This window comes from Physella acuta, unplaced genomic scaffold, assembly GCF_028476545.2.
Source record: "Physella acuta isolate Inbredline_101_S28 unplaced genomic scaffold, ASM2847654v3 ptg001105l, whole genome shotgun sequence".
Lineage (NCBI taxonomy): Eukaryota > Metazoa > Mollusca > Gastropoda > Physidae > Physella > Physella acuta.
Genome location: NW_026732622.1, coordinates 43658 through 64859, shown reverse-complemented (window position 1 = coordinate 64859; position 21202 = coordinate 43658). Strand labels below are relative to the sequence as shown.

Here is a 21202-nt window from a genome sequence, read left to right as displayed (position 1 = left end):
TCACGGTTGCTATAGTCAAGGATTAAAAAAATTAAAAAAAAGGGAAAATATCTTTAAAATGTAGTTTAGAAAAAAATGAAACTGAATGTCTTTATTTCCACAACAATTTGAAGAATTTGGAGAAGTACGAGTCTTGCTTGACGTGGACTTCACACATGAATCGGCTGCTGCCCCCGGAGAACGTGCAGACGTTGTCGTCCATACCCCACCACGTGGTCTTGTGGTACACCAGACAGTTGGCCAGGGTGTCGCTGCCCGGCTGACCTTCGACCCAATCAAAGTAGGTCACGGGCTTCCCGCTCCCGCGGAACACCCAGCTGCCTTCTTTCTTCTCGTCACTTCCGCCCGTGTACACGTACGAGATGTCGCTGAAAGTGTTGAGGAAAGATTTGATGAAGCGGTGCTCGTCGGCGTCGTTGACCTCCACCAGGTAGCCGCCGATGAGGTGACACAGCGCCTCGGAGGTGTCGAAGTCAGGGTAGCCCAGGGGCTTGGAGAGGTAGTAGCGGTGGCCTTTGAAGACTTGGGACTCGTGGAAAAGGACGCCGGTGGCTTTTGTAAGGCGGTCGTCGTCGTTGGTGTCTCCCCAGAGGTCCGCGGCAGATGTGGCGGCTGTAGGGGAAGTAGAGGGGAGTAAATACTCAGTGGATAATTAGAGAGGAAATAGAAGAGTAGTAGAGGAAGTAGAGAGGTAAATACTCAGTGGATTATTAGGGAGGGATTAGAAGAATAGTAGAGGAATTAGATGGGAGTAAATACTCAGTGGATTATTAGTAGGACGTGGTGTGGATAGAAAATTAGTAGAGGAAGTAGAGAGGGTAAATACTCAATGGATTATTAGTGCGTCTGGAAGTGAGTGGGAAATACAGAAAGCCATTGGGGTAGCTAAGGAACGCTATGGAATCAGTGTCTGTTGTATAGAACTGATAAAAAAAAATAATACGTTAAAATGGCGGTATTGAAAGTAAGGGCAGGGCTTAGTGTTAGTATGGCATTATATGCTAAAGATTGAAGATGAACGTTTAGCAGTAAACCACACATTAATCACATTTTATTTCAAATATATCGAATTTTAGAATCAATATTTAATTTTGGTTAAATAAACAATCGTTTATCAATCGCCAGGTACGAGATTCACTTTGATTATTTTTCACAAGAGTGCGACTCTATTCATTACGTATAAAGATATTATAATTTGATGTAGGCTCTTCAGTTTTATGTACCGATGTCAATCAGATGTAAAAAAAAAAATGCAATGTACATCCGTAGCTCATACAATTTGGGAAAGAAATCTTTGATGCGATACTTTACTCATAAGTACTTGCTGCCCGTGAATAATGCTTAAGAATATTAAGATTGTCTACTAGTACTGATCTATTACAGCAGCATCAAGCTTGAAGTAGTGTTCGAATGGGCGATTCGCCTGATATTTATACTACAGAGATCGTTGGGGCACCAATGACCGTAAATAACCAACAAATAAAACAAAACAAAAAACCAAATCAATCATCGGCTCACAAATACCTACCGGCCACAAAGACTAGCGCAATGACACAGCTCCGGTAGAAAGCGTGGAACCACATTCTTAGACTAGGCATCAAACTGACGACTCAAAGGAAACGTCCCCTCTATTTATGTGCTTGTCAACGTCACATTTCACAAAGACATTTGCAATTCAAATATTTTTCAAAAAGCTGAAATCAGCGAATCAGAAAGAGGCGTTAAATTAAGGGTAGGACACAAGAATAATAATGTGGCCTTGTGTCGTTTTGTTTAAGATGGTGTGGGCTGGAGTAGAGTTGTGGCACTTGCTTCATACAGAGATAACATGCTGATGTAAGATACGTCAGTCAACATGTTTTAAAAAAAAATAATGATGCATCGTTGGAATGATAAAAATACAAATCTGATTTACTCTGCATGCATGACTGGAGATCGACATAAAGATTAGCCCGTGACAATGACGTGATGGATGCACAATGCGCCCCCGAGGCGGGCTCTTAATTTACTTCCTCCCGCCCTCCCCCATAATGTACATACAAAAAAAAACTTGCGCATGGCGACATTCCCACCTCCCCCCCCCCCCACACGCACCCAGCAACACCATTGCATTGCAACAACTGAATGCGTCATAGTGACATTTGTAACATTTGAAATGACAAGATAACAAATTTGGAATAGAAGTGCTGCATGGGAATTATTTTCTGTTGCAGGTACTAGATCTAGACCCATTTCTCAAATGTAACATTATTAGAATTTAACCATTTAACCAATGGACAAAGCTGCGAATAGTCTCGAGATTTTTCAATGGTGTATACAATTTAAAAAAACAAATCGTGTGCTTTGTTATTGTCAGACTTTACTACAGATTTGACGTATTTGATTTTATAAATAGTATTTTCGTTAATTAACTAAACAACATTTTTTTAAAAACCAAACTAGCAGAACCATGCAGAGGCGTAGCGAGGGGAGGGGGGTGCGGACCGCACCGGGTGACACCATTTAGGGGGGGTGACACCAAGGCAAAAAATAGCAAAATATATGGAGAAAAATGATAATTCCACTTAATTAAGTGATTAATTCGAGTGTTAGTCTTTTAAGAGGTGTAAATCGAAAGTTTGAGGGGAGGGGGGGGAGGGGGAGGGGGGGGGGGGTGCAAATAAAAAAATGAAAGTTTGTCCCCCCGACCTCGCTACGCCAATAGAACTATGTCATGTGGTTTAAAAAAAAATAATCGGCAAAGTTTTGAACTATAAAGTGGGGTTTTGAGAAGATCGATCACAACGTTCATGTACAGCCAATCAATGTTAATCTTACGAAAGTGCATCTTCAGGTTATAACTTATATTGATAAAACTAGTGACAATTTAAGCGCAATTTCCTTAATTAATTTTTTAGAATTCACAGACCTACGTAAAAATCCTTTCGAACCTCCGCTCATTCGCTATGGTAAAATCCTTTCGAACACCAGCGCTTTGCGCTAAAAACCTACAAGATGCTCAGTTTAAACCAGACGAGCAGAGCTAGTCGCCGCCCCCTCGCGAGATCTGCGCGAGTCTGGCCAATGGCAGCGTGTTACAAGTAGACGTTACCTCTCACTAGCGACTGCCTCAGCCGGTGTGCTTGGTTTGGAACTTCACCGCTTCGCTTCTTCTAGAAATATTTGTATATTCTTAGTAATCTTAGCCAATACAAATTAGAAGAAATAAATTTTTTGTGACCGAACGAAATGATATTTTTGAAAACTTTCTTCGGCAATATTGTTTTAAATTATAGCAGGAATCGATTGGTAAATGTTTCAAGTCGCTAAGTGGTCTGGTTGCCGAGATATGGGTAAAAAAACTGCATTTTTTCGAGGTTTTTTGGCTTTTCCGGGAAATCCAGGAAGGAATTCCGGAATTTTTTCGGCCCACAATCATCCTTGGAACTTGCTTAACATATTTGCTTTGGAAATAGTCCTCGATATTGCTTCGTTGAGGAGGAGATACGACTTAAAGCTGCGGACATCCATCCATCCATTCCCAGAAATGACGATTTAATAATCGCAATTCTCCAGAATGGAAATTGCGCTAAAAATATATATAAAAAACTCAGAATTTTTTCAGTCTTAAAAGTTTTTTTTAAGGTTTTTCTGTTCGTTTTTTTTTTTTTTTTTTACTGCTGTTACATATTGCGTTCAAGACGTGGCAGCGATGTATGGAAACAGGCGGCAAATTTTTCTTTGTTTTCATTTTAACGCTGCATTTCCTCACAGTTAACTGGATGGCACTCAGAAACACATTCTATTTACCCGTAAGTGAATGCGTGGTCAAGCGGTAGAACGCGTTCTTGCTAACCCAAAGGCCCGTGTTCGGAACGCGGGATAGAACTGTCCCCATTACTAAACTAGGTTGTGTAAAATGCACCACGGCAGGAAGTCTGGTGGAGGAAAACACAGGTCATTTCTGCTGATTGGAAATTATTGCTGAAGTCGCTTACTTATCTAGATTTATACTACAATCTAGACTAGATCTCTAGATCTATATCTAATGTCTTCAGTCTCTTTGGAAGCAATATTTTTTACCTGCACTTCGCGGTGGTTTTAGCATTTGGGTCATCTATCAAGATCCACCTATTCGATGACTTAAACTAATCAACATAGCATTGCTTTTCATTTATTGGGTCATCAGAACGTGACTGTTGCAAGAATTAAACCTTAATGATAACCTAGAGACTTGAGAACTAATGATTGCAAAATGTGTGGGAAAATAGTTTTCACATATTCACATATTTAATTCAGAATCAATACAGACATACTTTTAGAAACACATCATGATATACGGTATAGACGTTTGTAAGTTTATTTTCTAGTGCCAAAAAGGACAGACAATTATCAGATAAACTATTTAGAAAAAACAACAAAACACAACAGAAATTAGTTGGCTTTTTTAACTAAAAAAAACATATACTTCATTGATTAGTTATTGTAAATTCCATTTAAAAAACAAAAACAAAACGTTTTTTAGTTTCAGTTAACAGGGCACAAAATTTCAAATTTGTTTATTTTAAATTTAACTGTCCGGAACTTCGCAGACGAACCTGGTGTTTCCGCCGTGGTAGTTGCACCGGAAGTCGTCCATCTTCCAGTCGGTTCTGTCCAGGTAGATCAAACAATCCCCGTCAATATCATTGGTGGGTTGTCCAGGTGTCCAGTCCAGGTAGGTGACGGGCTTGCCGCTGTAGCGGTACACCCAGGTGCCTTCTGACCTCTCGTCGTTGCCCCCCGTGTAGACCGCGAAGAAGCCTCGAAATCTTCGAATGAAGCTCTTCACGAACAGATACTCAGCGGCGTCGTCGATCTCGGCCAGGTAGCCTCCAATCAGCAGACACATGGCCTGGGACCTGTTGATGTCGGCGTTACCCAGCGGCTTGGACAGGTAGTACCTTCTGCCCCTGTACGGCTGGGACGTTTCAAACAACACCGGCACGGCCGAGTTGACTCTGGTCCTTACATCTTGTCTGAATCTCTCTAACGCTCTTTGTCTTGAGATGGAGCAGCAATCATCTTGAGCCGATACTGTAGCTGTTAAAGAAAAATAAAAAATTCTGTTTTATATAAACATACTAGCCGTCCCGTCCCGGCCCTGCTCTGGCTTCTGTGAAAAATCTTTCTGTTAAAAACCATTACCTGTGTGTTTAGTATTAGTAATCATCATAAACCCGGCATTGCCCACCCAAACCACAACCAACCAAAACCAAAACAACAAAACGCAAACATAACGCTAACACAATTACAAATACAAACGAAAACAAAAACCTAACAACAAAAACAACCACAAACACAAATACAAACACAAAGAAAAAACAAACGAAAAAGCAAACGAAAACAAACCAAATCCAAACGCAAAACCAACCACAAACACAAACCCAAAGAAAAAAACAAACGAAAAAGCAAACGAAAACAAACCAAATCCAAACGCAAAACCAACCACAAACAGAAATACAAACACAAACCCAAAGAAAAAACACAAACGAAAACGAAAAAAGAAAGAACAAAAACGAACCAAATCAAAACGCAACCACTAACGCAAACCCAACCTAAACACAAAGAAAACACTAACGCGAACATAAACGCAAAGTGCTCACAGTCTAGCCCGGGGCAGAATCGCCTGTTTCAGCTTAATAATCGATTATAGTACCCCAACTTATTCATAGTCTTTTGCACTCACTTAAACGAACGTAGGTGCCAAACCAAACCAAATTAACAATTATAATACTCCAAGCTTATTCGTAAAATACCTACAACATTTGCACTTAATCAATCCCCGCTAATTATGTAATTATTTTTTTCCCAACACCAAAGCAAAGTAATAAAAAGTAAATTCTTTTCCACTAATGCAATGTTTTATAAAGGGAAGTAATTGTGTTTTCCTAATTTATCAAAGGGAAGTAAGTGCTAAAGTACTAAATATAAATAATTTTCAGACATATTTAGAATTTTTGTTACTTTTTTAAAATTGTGTTTAATGAACATGCCGACAATTATTACTATCAGTTTGAAAAATGAAAATTATTTCCCAACACTTTCAATAGTAATTTTTTAACTCATAAATTTAGACTATGACCACGGTAATAGTCTAACACTTAAATCCATAGAAGTATGTCAACGACAAACAAACTTATTACATGTTACATACAAAATTGAGCTTTATATATTAGATAAACATAAAAATGTATTGAAAATTGAATATCCATCTTATTAATTGATAATCTAGGCTGTAAGTTCTTCAGTGTAGAGGTTGCACACATGCTAGTATAAATATATATATATATATATATATATATATATATATATATATATATATATATATATATATATATATATATATATATATAAATAAATAAATAAATAAATAAATAAATAAATATATATATATATATATATATATATATATATATATATATATATATATATATATATGTATATATATATATATATATATGTATATATATATATATATATATATATATATATATATATATATATATATATATATATATATATATAATTTGAAGGCTTTTTTTCAGAACAGTAAAACTTTATTAAACATTATAAGCAGTTGAGTTTAGGTAAGTCTGCCAACTAACTCTACCTGTCAAAAGGACAAAGATAAACACTAAGTCCCTGATCAGTCCCATAGCTGTGTTGTTGGTAATGCCACGTAACTTGGTGCCGAATGAAGCACTGCCAGTTTAACAATACTTCGTTTTATACCGCATGATAATTAAGGTTGCGATAAGCGATGGTTGTAAAATAAAAATTTGGTAGGGTGTGAATACATTATGTCGAATAGGGTGTGGTGGATAGGTGTGTGAACATGTTCGAGACTGGGATGGGGAGAGTGAGGTGGTCACCAACTCAGTAAAGAAGAAGAACTTAAAAGAGTCGTGTATCGACAGATGAGGAGGGAGGGAATAGAGAATAAGATAATCGTGTTAGAGATCAGACCAACGGCTACTTTTAAAAAATTCATAATATTAAAACAATTTGTTGATTAAACTGTGGATTTACGCATGGATAATCTAGACTAGGAATTGTTTTTACCAAGATGTAGGTCTTCGAAATGCACCCATAATAAACCGGGAGTGATCTCCGCTAAACTTTCTCGAATATTCTTATATAAAACAACAGGGGATGGCAACTCGGGATATCGACATGATTTTAATCCACTTTAAATACTTAAACTTTTTATAATACAATAAAATCTCTATATAAAAGAATTGCATACCAAGTGAACGCCAAATAAAACGTGCATTATAGTTCGGAATATTATTAGTACTTTATAAATTCACATGCGTTTTTTGAGAAATCGGAAATAGCGAAAATACTACTTCCGGTCATTAGAAATTACTCAAAAATGTAAGGAAGGCAGAGAATTATATATTTTACCTACGTGTGAAATTTTATTCATCTATCTGAAATAGTTCTCAAGTTATAGGCTTTAAAAAAAATTCAAAGTAGAAAAAGTTTCACTTTCATCAACCTAGCTACAACGGTACTAAAGCTAGGTTGTTGAAATTTCATATATAAGTATTTTATCAAAATCGTAGATCCGTATCAACTTTTGATCGATTTCCGATAACCGGAAGTGGTACTTTTTCTACTTTGAATTTTTCAAAAGCCTATAACTTGAGTACTATTTCAGATAGATAAATAAAATTTCACATGTAAGTGAAAGATCTAATTCTCTACCTTCTTTCAAATTTTGAGTAATTTTAGTTGACAGAAAGTACTAATTTACGCTATTTCCGGTTTCTCAAAATACGCATGTTAATTTATAAAGTACTAATAATATTGCGCACTATTATGCACATATTTATTTTGCGTTCACTTGGTGTGCAATTCTTTTGTCTACAAGATTTTATTCTATTTTTACAAGCTTTTATTTAACTCGCTTCCTCTGTCGTCAGTCGTCAGTCGACAGTCTGTCTGTCGTCAGTCTAGATCAGGGGTCTCCAAACTACGGCCCGCGGGCCGAATCCGGCCCGCGAAGTCCTCTCATCCGGCCCGCTGATATCTTTTAGTCCAAGAAAAATCGCTTGTTGGTGATGGCTGAGGAACTTTGCCCAGAAAAATCAAAGACATGCCTGGAAGAAACTGGCCCCCGAATCGAAATTTGATAGTTAATGCGGCCCTCGGACTGAAAAGTTTGGAGACCCCTGGTCTAGATCGAAACGCAGGTGTGAAAATTCGGACACTTCTACTTGACCGATACGATTCACATTTGACACGTGGGTCAAGGCATGAAGGCAATGCAATCTGAAATTAAATTTGACTTAATTGGATGCCTAATTAATTTTTTATGAATTAATTACAATTCGGACCGAATTAGTAGGCATGTCTATCCAACCACACCACACGCGTCATCACGTTCAATAGCTGCGCCATCAGGTTTAATAGCTGCGCTATCACATTCAATAGACGCGCAATGGTTTTTAGTCATGTAACACTATTGTAAATAAAACATGTAAAGTACTGAAATTTTTTCATAAAAAACGTTTTAATAACAAGCTTTTATGTAATGATGCACTAAAAAGTAGAAAATAAATTATACACTACTATTTAAATTACTATAAAGAAAAGCGTGGGTCTCTTCTCAAATATTAGTAAAGGTATCCAATAGGTACTAAAGTACTAAAGTGACCCACGCTTTTCTTTTTAGTAATTTAAATAGTAGTGTAAAATTTATTTTTTATTTTTTAGTGCATCATTACATAAAAGCTTGTTATTAAAACGTTTTTTATGAATTTTTTTTTAAACTTTAAGTATTTAAAATGGATTAAAAATCATGTCTACAGCCCGAGTTCCCATCCCCTGTTATTTTATATATAATAATATTCGAGAAAGTTTAGGGGAGATCACTCCCGGTTTATTATAAATAAAAATCCACATTTATACACCCGATTAATTTTTTCAATTGAATCTTGAATTAGTTGGAATTTAGAGATTAATGGATACATAGTTGAATAATATCAGTATGTTAAGCTTGAAACAAATACATCTGGTAACACATGCACCTACAAACATACATTCTGGCACAAGCTAACACGTACAAAATATATGTGTATGCCCGTGTGTCGAATCCGCCTATGGAATAACGTTGTATTGGCTAATACCGTTATCAGTAATAAGGAAGAAGATTTTAATTAGTTTCTCTTAACTAGTTTCACACGCTTTCTGCACATGTGCGTTCGGTGATAAATGGTTACTACAGTTGTAAATGTAATGTGTTGTGGGTAGATGATGTAGTGACATGTTGTGGGCAGATGACGTGGTGACATGATGTGGTGACATTATGTGATGACACACTGTTGGCAGATGATGTGGTGACATGTGGGCAGATGATGTGGTGACATATGGGCAGATGATGTGGTGACATATGGGCAGATGATGTGGTGACGTGTTGTGGGCAGATGATGTGCTGACGTGTTGTGGGCAGATAATGTGGTGACGTGTTTTGGGCAGATGATGTGGTGACGTGTTGTGGGCAGATGATGTGGTGACGTGTTGTGGGCAGATGATGTGGTGACGTGTTTTTATAAACACACTAAGTTTTCAACACCCAACGTTTTTTTACCCAAAGTTTCATTAGAGATATAACCCAACAAGACGTATTCTTTAAACACAACACATTTATTAGATTTCAAGTATATATTTAATTAGTACCAACACCTTTTCTACTTATCTATATTAATGAAATGAGCCGTGAAACTAAAATTGACAAAAAATTGATAATCTATTTTAGCTTGAAAATTTACATAAATTATATATTAGTTTTACAATTTTCAAAACAAAAAATGTTTCAATTTCTGCTTCTATTTTATACTCGGCTGTCTGGTACCTCGCAGACGAACCTGGTATCATTTCCGGTATACATACACCGGAAGTCGTCCATCTTCCAGTCGGTTCTGTCCAGATAGGTCAAACAATCCCCGTCAATATCATTGGTGGGTTGTCCAGGTGTCCAGTCCAGGTAGGTGACGGGCTTGCCGCTGTAGCGGTACACCCAGGCGCCCTCCTGGGCCTCGTCGTTGCCCCCCGTGTAGACCGCGAAGAAGCCGCTGTAGCCTCGGATGAAACTCTTGACGAACAGATACTCAGCGGCGTCGTCGATCTCGGCCAGGTAGCCCCCAATTAGCAGACACATGGCCTGGGACCTGTTGATGTCGGCGTTACCCAGCGGCTTGGACAGGTAGTACCTTCTGCCCCTGTACGGCTGGGACGTTTCAAACAACACCAGCACGGCCGAGTTGACTCTGGTGCTTACATCTTGTCTGAAACTCTCTAATGCTCTTTGTCTTGAGATGGAGCAGCAATCGTCAATTGCTAGAGTTATTCCTGTTTATAGAAACAAAATAAAGAATGTATTTTGATAATATGTAAGTTGAAACAGTCTTAAATGTAAAGTTTGCCCCTCTCCCCCTCCCTCTGTTTTTGTAAATAACTGCGGACGAGTACAAAAAAACAAAAAAAAAACCTCGCTTAAAGACGCATCCCCGCGTCTAATCTATATATATAATTCTCTTCTGGGATCAGTTAGAAAACAAGCTGCAAGCGCGCCTTTGCAGTCCCCTCTCTTCCTCTCTATCACTATCACTATCACTACTACCCCCACCCCACCCCCACATGATCTGGTGATCGGTGTTCACTCTGTTTACATTTTACAACATTGAGACGGGTTTGGTGACGGCTATTAGGGGCAGATAATTGAGTTTTATACGATTTTAAACTTAGAGGAGGTAACTAAGAGGAGGCTGCTTTCACGTGGGGGGGGGGGGGGGGGTTAGTGTTTTAAAGCAAATATTTTCAATGGCAGCATTGGTACTGTCGAATTCACAAATTATAAATTACTGAAAAGTAGAAAATAAAACAACTAAATAGCGGCGTATGATACGTAGCGGGTCGGCTCGTTAATAATAAAGGAAGTCTTTCCTTCACTGTACCACGGTGGAGGCTACTATGCCAAGGTTCGACTAAGTAGGACTTTGTTGGTCCTACAACGGATAGGTGATCTTGGAGGGGGGGGGGGGGAGTCATTGGGAAACAAGTCAGGGGGAAAAAAACCATGTTAAAAAATTCACAGAAAAGCAAAAAAATCAGTCCGTGCAGTTCATCCACGTTATATTATTGACGTTTTGTGTCAATTTTTTTAAATTTATCGACTACTTAACACATTAATTTTAAAATTTACAAACCTATTCAATGCACACAACAAAATGTGTGTCTCCCCCTACCTCCCCCTTCCTACAACCGAACTAGGGTGCCCTTTGCTCTAGAGTAGGTAGTCTCAAGGAAACATTCATTAAACAGCTTGCTAGCGGTCTAAGTATACGAAATGTGCGACTCGGCATTCTGTTAGTGTTTTCCTGTCAAGTCCGTTTATTGAGTCATGCCTGTGTAAAAAAATCCTGTCTTAAGCCCATTTATTGAGTCAATTATGCCCGTATAAGGGGATATGCGCGACAAAAAAAACACAAAATTTCTTGTTTTTCGTCATGATGGGTTTCTTGCACTTTTGGATACTTTGTCCATTTTTGTATTAGGAAAATAATAACTTTAAAGAGAAAATTTTTTTTTATGTGTTTAAATTATCATTTTTATGACCCTGTTAATTAAAAATAATCAATTTTTCTCAATCTTACACGCTCTCTATGAAAAGTTGTATGTCCCTCATCATATTGTATTTGGCATCAATGGAAAGCTGGATTTCTCCTTTATTTGATAATCTTAATGTCCATCATCTCGGAAACACCCAAAGCTTACAATCTACTTTGCAGTTTACCCAGATATGCTATTTTCGTGACCTACTTTTCGTTACTTTTGGCTGTTTTTCTCAGTTCGATAGTTTTTAACACTATAAAGCCTACTACTTTTTTATTTATTAAACAATCGCAACCATATTTTCAGTAATTGTTCTTCGTGCAAAAATACAACTTTTGTCACGAGGGAATTGTGATGGCTTACATAGAAAAAAAGTATTTGGTAATTAAATTGCAAATTTTGACAATTTTGAACACTAAAAATGGTACGATTTTGTAGACTTTGTAAAATTCTTACTAGTAGCTATTTCAAAAAGTTTTCGTGACAAAAGTTTTAATATATCCTGAAATATAAGCAGTTTAAATTTGATTGCTCTAGGTGCATAAATAAAAAAGCCTTAGCATTTTTAAAAGTACCAAAAAATTCAAAATGGCGGAGGTTTTTTCGGGTTTCCATGACAACCAAAAGTGTTTTCAACCCCTTTTTTGCTGTTTAATACTTACTTTTATATGCCAAACATGATAAAAGTATTCAAAATGCTTTAGATATTAAATTGTAAAAAATAGAAAAAAACATAGCATATCCCCTTAAAAAAGGTTTCCTGTCTAAAGCCCATTTCTCGAGTTTGTTTTTACCGAAAACGCACATCCGTCGCCTCACCATATCACACATTCAAAACAATGTTTAGATCTGGTAAAAGTTGAATAAAATGTTCTTCCCTGAAATAGAAATTCACAAAGAGGGAACTCACCAGACAAGGAGACCAGGATTACCACGCTGTCCAAGATCAGACCCATCTCTTTGTGTGGTCCACGTTCTGTAGCGTATTCTGTAATCATGGGGCGTTTTATACTGCAGTATATATATACATGGGGGTGGGGTGGTGATAATATGGTGGTGGGTGATAATATGGGGATGTGTGGTTACATGGGGGTGAGGTGATAACATGAGGGGGTGATACTATGGGGTGGTGTGGTTACATTGGGGTGGGGTGATAATATGAGGTGGATGATAATATGGGGTGGTGTGGTTACATTGGGGTGGGGTGATAATAAGGGTTGGGGTGGTTACATGGGGGTAGGGGTGATAATATGGGTTGGGGTGGTTACATGGGGGTGTGGTGCTCACATGAGGGGGTGATAATATGGTGTGGGGTGAAAAAGTGGGGTGGGGTGGTTACATGCGGTGGGGTGATAACATAAATAGAGTGAAGACTGATACAGGATCGCAACAGTGGTCAGAAACGCATCAAACATTTACGTTAAAATTGGAATTGACTGTCGCAGGACTACCATACAAAACACATTCACCAAAGAACAAGAGCAGTGACTCTTATCATTAACTTCAGCACTCGTGGTATAATTGTTTAAAAGAAAGCTTATCATGTGAGTACATCACAATCATACAACATCAGCATAAAACCTAACATACGCAACTACACAAAGTATTAAGTTAAACTAAAAATTCAATAACATTTTGTACTAAAAATTAGTTCTGAGCATTTACAGATTGCAAGTTATACACTTTGTAAAGCTATAAAACCATTTCAGTAATTGTTGTTGTTTTATAATAGATTTTAAAGAGGGCTTTTTTCCCTCTTTTCAGCATTCTTTGATTTGGGTTTGTTGTTAAATCCGTATTTTTTTTTTTAAATGAATGCCAAACTTACATTGAAACTATACTCGACATTGCTATTGAGTGATGTTTACTTTTTTATTGAACAGTTAAGTTTTTTTTGTTTGTTTTTGTTTGCTACTTATAAATTTTTAATTTTAAAAAAATGTGTAAGTTTGAAGATTTGATAATCCGTTTCATAAAGAGTCGGTTTCGCCCCTGTCTAAGCTGACAGGTTTAATTATTACATGACACACTATGTAATTAGTGTAACGACAGGAGATGGACGGCCAAGATTACAGGGACTGAGTTAATAATCTGAGGTTGCAGCTAGAGTAGTTTAAATTAAACTAGGTTGGTGTTTATTGGGGGGGGGGGGGGGGGGTTAATAAGGTGATGGTGACATAATGTGGTGAGATGATGTGGTGAGATGGTCTGGTGACATGGTATGGTGAGTTGATGTAGTGAGCTACGTGTTTACATGATGTTGGTGGTTGGTGTGGTGACCTGTTTGATGAGACGAGGTTGTAAAATTATATGATGAAGTTATGTGACGACATAACATAGCGTCATAAAATATCCACACCATCTCACCCCTCCCCCATCTACATCACCCTGCAACTACAACCACCTCTCACACACACCAACATCTGCAGCAGAGATTCACAAAGTTGTACCCCTCAACACACTCACACACATCACGTGGGAGGCAACCAATTAAAACAAACCCTCGCCCCGAATCAACCAATCAAATTACCGCTCTCCGAGACAAGCAAATTGCCCATTTCACGCTAAGTAATTTCTCCGAGCCATTCTCCGAGGCTAACCTCATTACACCTCGCCTCAATCCGGATTCCATGTCCTGTTTTGTCGAACCTTACCTCGTTTAGAGTTTCGATTTGGGGCGTCTATCTCTTTTTTACAAGACGATGCCGTGGCTTAATTTCTACGCCAAGATGCACATAGGTGGTATCGATTCTATCTGGAAATACTCGGTGTTGGTCAAAGTTCGATTACATCATCGACTCAGAAATATGCGGTTCTTTTATTCATTGTCAGCAAATTTTAGCTTGATAAACAAAAAGATGGGGGGGGGGGGGAGGAGGAGAAAGTAAGAGGAGGTTTAGTAATTATAAATTATTTTTAAAAGTTTGCTAAATTTAAAAAAAAAGGTATTAGAAATGACATCTAAAGGGATATTTACTACAGCTTTGTTTGAATTTGTTTTTTTTTAAATGGCGTTTACTCACAAGGTTCCAAGATACACATTCCGTTCTTGCGGTTACTTTTAAAAATTATTTTGTTAAACTAGTTTCTTCGTTCGGCCTACAGTTTATCGTAATGCTGATGATGATTAAATCAATTAGATACCAACGCAATTAATCAGTTTTGTCAAATTAATGAAGATTTTACAGGATTTTAAAAAATAAATGCGGGTCGGCGTGGTCGAGTCGGTGAAGCTAATGGTTGCTAAACCAAAAAGTCCCGAGTTTGATCCACCGGGCTGATTAGGCTCGATAGCTGAGGTCAGCAACCCATCTAGGAGAGACAACTCCATAATCCATTGTTTGTTCTTGGTTGGACAAAGGCTATGGAAGCAAATCCAGAAAATTCGGAGTCAACGGGCTATATAGCGCATAACAAATTGACACGTAATACTTCATTGTGTTGGAGAGAATCCCGTCCAATATATATCAATTGGGAACGAAGAAGAAGAGTATATACATAGATGACAACACACTGTGTACATTACGGTGTAAGGGAGCAAATGATAAACGAGTCTTATTTGATCTAATTTAACCGTTTGCGTCACTTAAACTATATATATATATATATATATATATATATATATATATATATATATATATATATATATATATTGTTGTTGTTGTTGCCTCAGACATGTAATTTATAGCGTCAGTTTGCCTCGCATATTCGCTTTAGTATTACAGTTTTCATCATCGGCTTGTGAGGACTGATACAGATTTACTATAGTAATACTTCTTTCTTACTTGCAGCCTACTTTCATTCATTTAAGATGGTTTACTTATACATAGATCTAATACAAAACATCTAATTGCAATTATAATTTTTATAAAAATAAAATACACCTGAAAATGCAAATATGTAATTAAATAATGATTACTTAAGGGATTTTTTTTTCCATAGCCCTAAACTTAACAGAAAACATCCACCAATTATTAAAGTGGTGAACATTTATTTCTATAACTGATAATTATTAATATAATTATTGTTTGGCTTATCAGACATAATTAAGGTATAAAATATAGGAAGTGCCAATATATGCCAACAAATCAAGTATACATGTATTAGACATTTGCATCGTTGCAAGTATCGAATCTACAAATCTACAGCACGAAATCGAGCCCCTTTCACACAACTCAAGTCTATAATTAGCCACGGAAAATGAGTTGTCTTTCTTGGCATTTATTGACATGTTCCAAAGTGACTAATTTTTTCCCCCTCTCTCGGTCGTCAGTTCCGCTTCGCCGGAAATTTCAGGGAATTTTATCATCGGGACATACGTCATAGGGGGCGTAGACCAGTATAAAAGTAGGATCTGGAAGAAACTCGCGAAAGAAACTTAAAACTTGTTCGAAGGATCGGCGCCTGCTATTTGGGCTAGGCATTACTGAAAGCATTTTGTGAAAGATTGTGCAACATCCAAAGTTTTTGAGATCCGGGCAACAATATTTCTAAAAGTCTGATTTTTTCTAACATTTCTTCAACGAGAATTTTAACCCATTTAGTTCTAATATCATATTCCTAAAAGAAACCTAAACAAGCCAAAAAAGGTAAAACATATTTTCATTCAATTTTTGTTTTATGTAAGTCACTTTGTATGTTACTGCTATTGAAACAGTGCACAGAACTTTAAAATAATGTTGTTTACAGCTCTCGTTTTTGGTGTTTTTTAAATTAAAATGTTACAATAATCAAGCAAAGATTCCTCTAAACACCTAGCGTAATTGCAATGTTTTAAGAGACAGACAAAAAAAAACCTACTATTCCAATAACCGATAAGGTTTCTCGAAAAAAAGCAAATTACTTTAGAAAAATCAAATATTTAAACTTGTAAAATATTCTGTTCCGATTTTCAATTTATGAAATAAAATGAAACAAAAGTGTATACACAAAAATCCTATCGGAGATGGCTTGCTACTGAGAATCAAATGGAGATATTGTCGAGATAAACAATTTTTTTTATAGTAGTGACAACAACACGAATTTCCGGTTGCAGAGCCAGGTTGTAACTTAAATGGAGATATTATCGAGATAAACAATTTTCTATAGTAGTTTTCTGCATATTTTAAATACCACTATCAGATCTACGGAGCTTTTACTGTGAGCATGTCAACGCTGCTCCACAGCAAAAATTTACGACATATGCCAGAAAAAGCTACCTGCTTTTCAGTTAGGTGGAGTCGAGATGATGTTTCGGGGTTCGAACAATCGTCCCATTATTCGAACATGTTTCTGGCTTTCGTAAACGTTTACTCTGATCACAAACACTACTAGATCTAGAAAAAATGTTGTCTGATTTTAAACACAGTCATAGAAGATTTTTTTTGGTTTTGCCAAACAATACGATCAAACTAACAAAACAAAAAACACGATTATGGGACGGCGTTGCTTAGCGATAGAGAGCTAGACTGCTAACCCGAGAGTCTTGAGTTCGAATCCGGGTTCAAATCAGTGCAACTTCCCTGAGTCCACCCAGCTCTGATGGGTACCTAACTCACGTTAGGGAAAGTAAAGGCGGCTGGGCATAGTACCGACCATACTATCCTTTCATATGCCGATTTACATGAATCAGATGAACTCTACTTCATCTGCCCCATGTGTCTTAGGCACGAACGGGATTGATAAGAAGAGAGAAGAAACGATGCGGTTACATTTTTAATGTAACGCACCTGCTAGGGGCAATTTACCTACTTATTTTTAGAAATAAAAGTAGGAAGTCTGTTTGGCTTAACAAATTAGGAAGTCTCAATTCACTTGACTAGCCCAAAAAATAAGGGCGACAACTTTATTTCCCCAGAATGAGGAAGACAGCTTCTTTCTTCCTCCTCGTCTCCTCTATGCTCATCCTCATCCACGGCGCACGTGCACAGCACATGATGTCCGCAGCACAGTTTGTACCGGCCATGACGGAGTCACACGCTGCTCACCTGCACGACTGCAAGGTAAGCTTAGGTGATGTCCGGAAGTTCTTTTTTTCCCCGAGGTCGTTCATCCAGAGTTTCTTCCAGGCATCTCTGAAAAAATTCTACCGCCCCCCGAACGAAATGAAATTTATATAATTGATATAGAAAATATATACTTTTAACAGTGTCTGCCCCCCCCCCCCCCCGAAGAAAGTCTACCGCCCCCCCCCCTCAAAAAAATTTTTCAAGTGCCTGCCCCCCCCCCCCCCCCCGGAGAAAAAAGTCTGGAAGAAACACTGCGTTCATCCGCTTCTCCAACCCCTGCAATCAAATAACGACACGCATTTCCGAACTCCCCCCCCCCCCCCGCTTTACCATTTCACGCCACATCCTTTCTTTTTAAAAAAATTGTTTTAACGAAAAATCAATGCTTTACTATATTTTTAATCAAAATCAAAATATAATCTACACTCTATTTGTTATTTTAATGAAGCGCGAACCCTTCATGAGCGGCTTTGAAGAGGCGGCAAAGGGGCTTGTAAGTAGGTCACAACTTCTCGTTCTCGTACTTGCTAGCTAGTAGATTTCGAGACCGTAGACTTACAAGCCCTATTAGATTACATAATTTGTTATATTACCTAAACCATGTTACATATTTTATTAACGACCAGTGCTTTTATTAAAAAAAAAACATTAGATTTTACCTTCTTACTTTTGGTGCATTTAGAAGCATGTCATAAAAATATTAAACAAGTTTTCTATACAATTTTAAACCAACCAACTGAAGGCAGAGACAAGGACGGTGATGTACGACTCGAGAAAGCTGCAAGACACGGCCCTCAATATCTGCTCCATCAGGACGGACGCTTCCGATGACGGCCCGGCCAGAGAATCACGTGATGTAAACAGACCAATCAGAGGGCAGCTGAATTTAGATCGCCGCTATAATAATAAAGCTATGACGCGTGACAGTGCTCTACGAGAAATGACACGTGACAATGACGCTAGGAGAGAAATGACACGTGATAATGACGCTAGGAGAGAAATGACACGTGATAATGACACTAGGAGAGAAATGACACGTGATGATGATGCAAGGAGAGGAATGACACGTGACAATGACGCAAGGAGAGAAATGACACGTGACAATGAAGCAAGGAGAGAAATGACACGTGATAAGGACGCAAGGAGAGAAATGACACGTGACAATGACGCAAGGAGAGAAATGACACGTGATAGCGCTACACGTGAAATGACACGTGGTAATGATGCTAGGAGAGACATGATACGTGACAATGACGCAAGGAGAGAAATGACACGTGATAATGACGCTAGGAGAGAAATGACACGTGATAATGACGCTAGGAGAGAAATGACACGTGATGATGATGCAAGGAGAGAAATGACACGTGATAATGACGCTAGGAGAGAAATGACACGTGATAATGACGCTAGGAGAGAAATGACACGTGATAATGACGCTAGGAGAGAAATGACACGTGATGATGAAGCAAGGAGAGAAATGACACGTGATAGCGCTAGAAGAGAAATGACACGTGATAATGACGCCAGACGAGAAATGACACGTGACAATGACGCTAGACGAGAAATGACACGTGATAATGACGCAAGGAGAGAAATGACACGTGATAGCGCTAGACGTGAAATGACACGTGGTAATGATGCAAGGAGAGAAATGACACGTGACAATGATTCTAGGAGAGAAATGACACGTGATAATGACGCAAGAAGAGAAATGACACGTGACAATGACGCTAGACGAGAAATGACACGTGACAATGATGCAAGGAGAGAAATGACACGTGATAATGGCGCAAGGAGAGAAATGACACGTGACAATGACGCAAGGAGAGAAATGACACGTGACAATGACGCAAGGAGAGAAATGACACGTGATAGCGCTAGACGAGAAATGACACGTGACAATGTCGCAAGGAGAGAAATGACACGTGATAATGAAGCAAGGAGAGAAATGACACGTGACAATGATGCAAGGAGAGAAATGACAAGTGATAATGAAGCAAGGAGAGAAATGACACGTGACAATGACGCAAGGAGAGAAATGACACGTGATAGCGCTAGAAGAGAAATGACACGTGATAATGACGCTAGACGAGAAATGACACGTGACAATGACGCTAGGAGAGAAATGACACGTGACAATGACGCTAGGAGAGAAATGACACGTGACAATGTCGCAAGGAGAGAAATGACACGTGATAGCGCTAGAAGAGAAATGACACGTGATAATGACGCTAGACGAGAAATGACACGTGACAATGACGCTAGGAGAGAAATGACACGTGATAATGAAGCAACGAGAGAAATGACACATGACAATGTCGCAAGGAGAGAAATGACACGTGATAATAAAACAAGGAGAGAAATGACACGTGACAATGATGCAAGGAGAGAAATGACACGTGATAATGACGCAAGGAGAGAAATGACACGTGACAATGACGCAAGGAGAGAAAGGACACGTGATAATGAAGCAAGGAGAGAAATGTCACGTGACAATGACGCAAGGAGAGAAATGACACGTGATAGCGCTAGAAGAGAAATGACACGTGATAATGACGCTAGACGAGAAATGACACGTGACAATGACGCTAGGAGAGAAATGACACGTGACAATGACGCTAGGAGAGAAATGACACGTGATAATGAAGCAAGGAGAGAAATGACACGTGACAATGTCGCAAGGAGAGAAATGACACGTGATAATGACGCTAAACGAGAAATGACACGTGATAATGAAGCAAGGAGAGAAATAACACGTGATAATGACGCAAGGAGAGAAATGGCACGTGACAATGACGCAAGGAGAGAAATGACACGTGATAATGACGCTAAACGAGAAATGACACGTGATAATGAAGCAAGGAGAGAAATGACACGTGATAATGACGCAAGGAGAGAAATGACACGTGATAATGACGCAAGGAGAGAAATGACCCGTGACAGTGACGCAAGGAGAGAAATGACACGTGATAGCGCTAGACGAGAAATGACACGTGATAATGAAGCAAGGAGAGAAATGACACGTGACAATGACTTAAGGAGAGAAATGACACGTGATAGCGCTAGAAGAGAAATGACACGTGACAATGACGCTAGGAGAGAAATGGCACGTGATAATGAAGCAAGGAGAGAAATGACACGTGATAGCGTTAGAAGAGAAATAACACGTGATAATGAAGCAAGGAGAGAAATGACACGTGATAGCACTAGACAAGAAATGACACGTGACAATGATGCTAGGCGAGAAATGACACGTGACAATGACGCAAGAAGAGAAATGACTCGTGATAGCGCTAGACGAGAAATGACAAGTGAAAATGACGCCAGAAGAGAAACGACACGTAACAATGACGCAAGGAGAGAAATGACACATGACAATGACGCTAGACGGGAAATGACACGTGTCGCACACATCAAAGCAACGGAATACAAACAGTTGACAAATGAGAAGTCGACATCCGGGGCCTTGTTATACGGGACAGCAGCACACCACCACACCACAAACCACAGCAACATCAAACACCAGCCAAGCGTTATGGCCTACTTGACCACATACATCAGCAAGACTATCAGGT

General features: G+C 38.5%; 4 protein-coding genes across 4 annotated transcripts; 1 reads left to right on the top strand and 3 right to left on the bottom strand.

The window, feature by feature from the left end:
- Positions 1-2: 2 nt before the first annotated feature.
- LOC131955807 (perlucin-like protein) lies at positions 3-1583 on the bottom strand. The gene is made up of 2 exons (XM_059320084.1): positions 1529-1583; positions 3-612 (listed from the first exon to the last, which is right to left on the bottom strand). Exons 1-2 carry the CDS (start codon positions 1581-1583, stop codon positions 92-94), a joined length of 576 nt encoding a protein of 191 aa, XP_059176067.1. The 3' UTR covers positions 3-91.
- Positions 1584-4400: 2817 nt separating this feature from the next.
- LOC131955801 (mannose-binding protein-like) lies at positions 4401-6716 on the bottom strand. The gene is made up of 2 exons (XM_059320076.1): positions 6632-6716; positions 4401-5061 (listed from the first exon to the last, which is right to left on the bottom strand). Exons 1-2 carry the CDS (start codon positions 6675-6677, stop codon positions 4550-4552), a joined length of 558 nt encoding a protein of 185 aa, XP_059176059.1. The 5' UTR covers positions 6678-6716; the 3' UTR covers positions 4401-4549.
- Positions 6717-9714: 2998 nt separating this feature from the next.
- On the bottom strand, positions 9715-12621 carry LOC131955800 (C-type lectin domain family 17, member A-like). Its single transcript, XM_059320075.1, has 2 exons — positions 12551-12621; positions 9715-10377 (listed from the first exon to the last, which is right to left on the bottom strand). The coding sequence occupies exons 1-2, from the start codon at positions 12594-12596 to the stop codon at positions 9860-9862; spliced, it is 564 nt and encodes a 187-aa protein (XP_059176058.1). The 5' UTR covers positions 12597-12621; the 3' UTR covers positions 9715-9859.
- Positions 12622-17477: 4856 nt separating this feature from the next.
- Positions 17478-20885, top strand: LOC131955806 (ribosome-binding protein 1-like). The gene is made up of 3 exons (XM_059320083.1): positions 17478-17621; positions 18370-20775; positions 20868-20885. The coding sequence occupies exons 1-3, from the start codon at positions 17478-17480 to the stop codon at positions 20883-20885; spliced, it is 2568 nt and encodes an 855-aa protein (XP_059176066.1).
- Positions 20886-21202: the final 317 nt, after the last annotated feature.